General features: G+C 45.7%; 2 protein-coding genes across 2 annotated transcripts in view; both read left to right on the forward strand.

Moving 5' to 3' along the window:
- LOC311049831 (galectin-4-like) overlaps positions 1-8,228 on the forward strand; it is a 459,606-nt gene that overhangs the window by 152,173 nt on the left and 299,205 nt on the right. The gene's annotated exons all lie outside the window — the stretch shown is intronic.
- Positions 3,688-6,963, forward strand: LOC311050474 (WD repeat-containing protein 44-like; the record flags this gene model as incomplete). The annotated part of the gene is made up of 3 exons (XM_084064558.1): positions 3,688-4,114; positions 4,895-4,926; positions 5,440-6,963. The coding sequence occupies 3 exons, from the start codon at positions 3,688-3,690 to the stop codon at positions 6,961-6,963; spliced, it is 1,983 nt and encodes a 660-aa protein (XP_083920684.1).

Below are 8,228 nucleotides of genomic sequence, written 5' to 3' on the forward strand. Positions count from 1 at the left end.
CCGCTAAACTTTCCCCAGCCCGTAGGGGTCGCTAGTGCAGCGACAAAGATCGGCCTCCCCTGCCCGGTTTCCCCCTCCCACCCATATGGACAGCTCTTGTTTGGTTATCTCTGCCTGTAATCTATAAATAAATCAGAGTTCTTCCTGGCTCCGGGCCCATGATCATGATGCTGACCTGGGCTGAATCATTGATGAACACTCTTCACCTTGCTGTATCACTCTTTCCATGCCTGGAAGATGTATGGAGGTTAATAGGCTCTATGCACAGCAGCCATATTGGAAAGAAATTGGGCCTCTTCTTACATCCTTCACAGGTGTTACTAACCAATGATACTAATGAAGGCTCTGTTCCATTCTGTTCAGGGTGCTGATATCGTGCATGTTGGCTCACTAGAAACACTCCATTTTGGTTCCCAAATGGCCCCTTATGGTGGGTGTGTAACTCTGAGAGTACAAATGGAACCAAATGGACCCGTAAGGGTCCATTTGGTTCCATTTGTACACTCTCAGAGTTATGGGGGTCCTTGAAAATAAGACAACCACTGTGCCACACTAAATGGAACAGAGCCTTAATTAGTATCATTGGTAACACCTGTGAAGGAAGTAAGGAAGGGGCCCAATTCATTCCCAATATGGCTGCTGTGCATAGAGCCTATTAGGGTTACGACCAGTAATGTTGCGTTCACACTGGCAGCTACAAAGATACCATTATTTTTCAATGGAAGCCATGATGCAGCGACATGAAGATACAAAGATGCATCCAACATTTGTAGCTGCAACAAACAGCTACAAAGCTACAAAAGGTTGAGCTGGTATCAACTTCAGCTATAAAGATACAAAGCTACAAATATGCTGTGTAGATTTGTAACTTTAAAAAAAAAAGAAAAAAAATCTTCTTTTATCTTCTTCATTTATAGTAGATAGACAGGAAGCAGGGAGAGAGAGACGGGGGAGTGACACGCAGCAAAGGTTATCGGGATCGCATTAGAGCCGATATATGGTATGTGTCTGGACCGCTAGGTCAGCGGCCGGCCACCCAAGGCTCTGTATCTTTGTATCTTTTGTATCTGCCAGTGTGAACGCAGCATAACACGTTTGCAAAAGGCAAAATAGAAAATGGAAGATTTTTTTGTGTTAATTTTATACTTGTCTTTTATAACTTGTATTTGTGTGTTGAGTTAATTTTGTTAAATATATTATTCTTGTCGTGATAGTTGATTTGTCAAGACTTTGATCCCTTTTGCTTTGACCCGCTTTCATACCTGCAATCAAAACACACACACACACACACACACCCACACACACACACACACACACACACACACACACACACACACACACACACCAGCACCCCCCCGCCAAACACGCATACACAAACCAATAACCCAGTAAATACACACATGCACGCACGCACGCGCGCGCGCACACACACACACACACACACACACACACACACACACACACACACACACACACACACACACACACACACACACTTAAACACACACACATACACACACACACACACACACACACACACACACACACACACACACACACACACACACACACACACACACACCCTTAAACACACATATACACTCACTACTACCCTAAACACACACACACGCACACAGACAACCTTGAGATGCAGTACAAAGGTAAAGCTGTAAATAAATGCTACTGTCACTGTGACTGTGTGTTTCTGTGTGTTTGCTGAGCTGACATGTACACCCCAGGCTCTCTGTGTGTGTGTGTGTGTGTGTGTGTGTGTGTGTGTGTGTGTGTGTGTGTGTGTGTGTGTGTGTGTGTGTGTGTGTGTGTGTGTGTGTGTGTGTGTGTGTGTGTGTGTGTGTGTGTGTGTGTGTGTGCGTGCGTGCGTGCATGTGTGTATTTACTGGGTTATTGGTTTGTGTATGCGTGTTTGGCGGGGGGGTGCTGGTGTGTGTTGAGATGCAGTACAAAGGTAAAGCTGTAAATAAATGCTACTGTCACTGTGACTGTGTGTTTGTTTGCTGAGCTGACATATAGTACACCCCAGGCTCTGTGTGTGTGTGTGTGTGTGTGTGTGTGTGTGTGTGTGTGTGTGTGTGTGTGTGTGTGTGTGCGTGTGCGTGTGCGTGTGCGTGCGTGCGTGTATAAGGGGGTATTTAATTATACAAAGGATGGAGGTAAAACTGTGTCAGACAATTCCTTCTGCATGGCGGTGCTTTCATGTACACAGTTCATGCTGGTTTACAGTAATGCATTGTGTATGCCAATGGTTCCCAAACTGGGGGTTGGGACCAGGGGGATCCCCAAATTATCTGGGGGTCCCCAGATGATTAGCTTAATGTGCAACATTGTTTTCTCACTCAACAGTAAACAAACCAACGTATACAGGGTATCTGCACATTTCTACAGTTACAATTTAATTACTTTTAAGACCTTTTTTTTTTTTATTGAATTTTTTTATAATTTCAACCCTTTTCGAATTTCGAACAGATTAGGAGCTAAAAATGTTCAAAGATTTGCTGCTCCATTCACTTCAATGTTAAAATTCAAACGGACAAACAATTCACATTGTTTTTTGGTTTAAAACTACTGGTTTTGAGCTATATTCAAACATCAAACAACACATGTTAACGAGGTCAAAATGACCTCGTTGACATTTGTGAAACCACACCTGAATCTCATCTGTGATTAGAAACCATCTGGGGAACAATCATACTGGAGGAAGAAAATCTGTGGCTACGCGAACAGGTACCAAAATCGTTCAAAACCCAGGCAGAGGCTACAGAATGATCTGAAAAAACTCTGGCAGTCAATGTGTTAAGAGGCAAAACATTTTAAAATAGCAGATCTACTGTACAAGCTCTGCTATTTTCAAAAATGTCATCTGTGGAACCGAGTCAAACTAATTGTAATGCCTCAATTCCTAAAATTCCAAGTGCTTGTCAAGGTGGGGGGGGTCCCCAGCTCAAATATGATTATTTTGGTGGGTCCCCAGTTCAAATATGATGCCTGAAAAGTTCTGGGACCCTAGGTGTAGGCTATACTCTGCAATGCGTCATGATGCCTTTTGAACTTGTAGAGCTGACCAGACATTGTAGATCTGAACTTGTAGATATGCTATTTTATTTTGAAAACGTTCTTAAGACAATGACATTATTTTCTTTTTTTTGGGTCTATAGGCTCTTTTTTCCCTCGACTCCAAACCTCTCTACATCTCTGGGTCTGGGTATGAGAACATGCCCATATATGTAGAATATTCTGGTGCGCAGCCGTGGACAGTACAAACCTTACTGATGTCACTGATGATGTCACATTCTGACCAGGGGTAGAAGCTAGACTTCAAGGCCGATTTATGGTCTGAAACCAAAACCTTTCAACCTGAATACCTTATTGTAGATAAAATCACAGGCCAACGATAACATTTTTGAACAATATCAAGAGAGTTTTTATATTGCGATATATCGCAATATTGCAGAAGTGATATCCCTTAAATGGGGTTGGGGAAACACGTCATATCGGCCACAAACCCCGGCATAATTGCAGCCAATGCCTCCTGCCTCATTATTGGCAAAGATAACTTGGCTGAACTGGCTGTTCATAATAATGACATGACAAGCCGTATTTCCAACAAAATAAAATCAACATTATTTCCAGAACACAGAAGGACAGAACGTCTCATCAGTGGGACCACTGATGAGGGAGAAAGAAGAGACCATGCCCAGAGACTCTGGTGAGGGGCCATCTGGCCTGCTGCCCCCCGCCAGTATAGAAGATCTTCTGCGCTCCCTGGATCTCGCCAGTGCCACCAGCAGAGACAAGAAGGTGGTGACAGCGCAGGGAGAGAATGATGATCAGGTGTCCCTTTCCGGTGGTGCAGGCCCTACCCATCCATGCTCATCCAGTTCCAACAGAGAACCGACAGACGAAGAGATTCTGTCCAATGAGATGATCAAGAATCTGGACACTGGAGAGGAGATCCCCCTGATCCAGGCGGTGGAAAATCTCCCTTCAGGAATCCACCCGCTGACCCTGCACATCATGAAGAGGACCAAGGAATACAGCACCAATGACGTACACCAGTCAGATGATGATAAGGCGGCACAGACAGACACAGATGGAAGTAAACTAACACAGCAGTTTAAGAAGACAGTGGCGAAGTCTGTGAAGGGCGCCAAGCATCTGGCTGAGAAGTGTGGAGATAAGGTCGTCACTATGGTGAAGAGTGTTCGCAGCGATACATTCCAATCGCAGCGACCCCAACAACAACAGTCAGAAGATGATGATGATGGCAAGGTGGAATATCCGGTAACATACACGGATGGAGGAAAATTTAAACAGAAAACAACCCAGATGAAGAATTTCATAGGAAAGTCTGTGGAAAAGGCCAAGCATCTGACTGAGAAGTACGGAGAGAAGGCCATCAACAAGGTGAAGGGTTTTCGCGATGACGCAGCCCAATCACCCCAAGAACAAGAACAATATCAAGACGATCAAGAACATCAAGACGAACATGAAGAAGAGCAAGAAAAAGAACAGCAACATACAGATGATAATGATCACAAGGCGGTGGTTCCACTGACGGACACAGACGGAGGGAAACTCAAACAGAAAACAACAACGGTGCGGAAGTTCATAGGGAAGTCTGTAAAGAAGGCCAAGCATCTGACTGAAAAGTATGGAGAGAGGGCCATCAACAAGGTGAAGAGTTTTCGCGATGACGCAGCCCAATCAACCCAAGAACCAAAACAATATCAGAAACAAGAAGAACACGATGAACAATACGAGCAAGAAGAACAACAACATACACATGGTGAAGAACAAGATGAACAATACGAGGAAGAAGGACAACAACATATACATGGTGATGATCACGGGGTGGAATCTCCGGTGACAGACACAGATGGAGGGAAACTCAAACAGAAAACAACAACGGTGAAGAAGTTCATCGGAAAGTCTGTGAAGAAGGCCAAGCATCTGACTGAGAAGTTTGGAGAGAAGGCCATCAATAAGATGAAGAGTTTCCGCGATGACGCAGCCCAGTCACCCCAAGAACAAGATATAGAAGAACATGAAGAGGAACAACAACAATCAGATGATGATGACCAGGCAGAAGTGTCAGCGACAGACTCAGACGGAGGAAAACTACAAAGCGAGAAGTCTGCAGGGAAGCCTGGGAACAAGCATCTGGCCGAGGAGTATGAACAGAAGTCTGTCAATAAGGTGAAGCGTGTTCACGATGATGCAGCCCAGTCAGGAGACGATGAAGAACAAGAACAACGACAATCAGATAATGATGATAAGGCGGTAGCTCTAGTGACGGACACAGACGGAGGAAAACTCAAACCGAAATCAACCCCGCTGAAGATGTTTATGGAGAAGTCAGTGACCAGCGCCAAGCACCTGGCTGAGAAGTATGGAGAGAAGTCCGCCGTCAATACGGCCCAGCTGAAGGACTTCCTGGGGAGGTCTATGAAGGGAGCCAAGCAGCTGGCCGAGAAGTATGGAGAGAAGGCCGTCAGTAAGGTGAAGAGTGTTCACGAAGTGTTCCATCCCGACCAGGAGGATGAGGAAAAACGCCCGTACGTTGGGCCAGCCAAGTTCAAGGCATCACACAGCTTCGAGGGTCCCTTCAAATTTGATCAGATGAAGGTCATCCAGGACCTGAGTGGAGTGCACACAGGGGCTGTGTGGGCTATGAAGTTCTCTCTTTGTGGCAGGCTGTTGGCGACAGCCGGCCATGACAAAATGGTGCGCATCTGGGTTCTGAAGACTGCTTTTGACCATTTCAACAATATGAGGACAAATAACAACACAGAAGGTTGTGTGTCACCTTCGCCCTCTCAGAAAAGTTCATGCTTATCTAAATCGGACTTGGAAATTGTGGCTTGTACGCCAGAGGATCCTGACACAGAGGAAAGGAATGCCCCCTTCTGTCAAGCCCCCTTCTGCGAGTACAAAGGTCACACGTCTCACATCCTGGACCTCTCCTGGTCAAAGGACTATCTCCTGCTCTCCTCCTCCATGGATAAGACAGTTCGATTGTGGCACATATCCAGGAGAGAGTGTCAGTGGTGCTTCCCTCACAAGGATATTGTCTCGGCCATCGCCTTCCATCCCAGGGAGCAACGCTTTTTCCTCAGCGGTTCTCTGGACGGGAAGCTGCGTATGTGGAACATCATCGACAAGAAGGTGGAGCTGTGGAACGAGGTGGACAGCCAGAAGTCACAGTTCATCACCGCCGCCAACTTCTGCGAAACGGGAAAGTACGCCATCGTTGGCACCCTCGACGGCCGCTGCATCCTTTACGACTCGGAGAACCTCAAATATCACACTCAGATTCTCGTGAGGTCCACCAGGGGCAGGAATACAGTTGGCCATAAGATCACCGGAATAGAGCCCCTCCCCGGAGAGAATAAGATTTTGGTGACGTCCAACGACTCGCGCATTCGCCTGTACGACCTGCGGGACATGTCTCTGTCGATGAAGTACAAGGGATACGCCAACAGCAGCACCCGCCAGATCAAGGCCAGCTTTAGCCACGACTACTCGTTCATTGTTAGCGGCTCCGAGGACAAATATGTGTACATCTGGAGCACTTACCACAACTCAAGGAAACTTACCTCGGTGCGGCGGGACCGCAATGACTTCTGGGAAGGGATTAAAGCTCACAATATAGTGGTCACCTCAGCCATCTTTGCACCACACCCCGGCCTCATCGTCCCACAGGAAGCAGAATCTAAGAGCACGTACTCTAAAGACTCTGAAACCGTTACGTCAGGGGCCCTGGAGACAACAGACCACACAGAGGTTCTAGTATCTGCTGACTACACTGGTGCCATTAAGGTTTTCATTAATGTCAAAGGGAGGGAGGTAACGTTGAAACAGGACACATGGGACACTGAGGTGCCAGAGCAAGAGGGGAGGACTCTCCAACTAGTTCCAAGTGGAGGAACAGGATCAGCAGAGTAAGATGCAGGATTTGTTACCTAGGGCAGGAAGAACAAGAAATACTGGATTCTAAACATTGGTATCTTTTTTCTTTTTTCAGCACAACGTCAACCACACCGTCAACCTGTACACACGCACGCACGCACACGCACGCACGCACGCACGCACGCACGCACACACGCACACACACACACACACACACAATTTATTTGGAAAATTCTGTGTTAATAGAAATAAAAATATTGTTTGCTATGCAATGTCAAATTATCATGCAAATTAACATGTTTACTGTCTCAGGAACACTCCATTCAGTCAAGCATAACAGCTAATACTGTTGTATATGAGAATAAAATGAATTGGAAAATCAATTTCTTCAACTCAAATCTATTTATAAAGTTCAAGTTGTGGCAGGTGGGGTGGATCTGTCTCAGAGCTATATAAGAACTGGAGGAGGCATAGGTTCTCAAACTTTTTCATGTCAAAGACCCCCAAATTGATATATATATATTTGGCCACGGACCCCCATCTGAAAATGTTTTGTGCCAGTGCCAATCAAAATTATTCAGAAATGTCCAAACATTTTTGATATTTTTCAAATATTTTCAAAGTCCTCAGAACCCACTTCAAGAACCAATAGCATAGAAAATCACCAGCCACTCATTTCAATGAAACGTACCCAGCACATACTCCCCCGGACATATCTCTCTCCTTCCATAAGCGGCCCCATAGAGCATGTGCTTTCATGACACTGGCTCTCAACGTGGGGTCCAGGAATATTTGTAAGCAACTTTACAGGAAAACAAGCCCAAAGTCGCTTATAAGCAGACCTGGCAACACTGACCAGCGCTGCCAGCTCTAACGCATGCGCACAACAATGTGCGCATCGGCTGACAGTTTGTGCTGAACTAAATGGCAACTTTTGCCAACAGACTGCCAGTCTGTTGTAGTCTGTTGTAATCTGAAGTAGTCTGTTTGGTGGAGAGTCACCTTTAGTGACGAAGTGTCCTTGAGCAATACAATAACCCCTAAATGCTCCTGATAAGCAGGTGCCTTAATTGGTTTCCTCTCTTGCCGATGGGTGTGTGAAAGTGTGTGTGAATGTGTGTGTGAATGGGTGAATGTAACGCACATTTGTAAAGTGCTTTGGATAAAGGCGCTATACTGTATACAGTATGTAAATGTACCGTTTACCATTTACCATTTAAAAAGGTTGAGAATCACTGCTTCATGAGCGCCAAGGAGGCGCGGTTTTGACATCAGGGCGGGTTATGTAAAGTTCTAGCCTG

This window comes from Gymnoscopelus microlampas, assembly GCF_963454915.1.
Source record: "Gymnoscopelus microlampas genome assembly, chromosome: 8".
Lineage (NCBI taxonomy): Eukaryota > Metazoa > Chordata > Actinopteri > Myctophiformes > Myctophidae > Gymnoscopelus > Gymnoscopelus microlampas.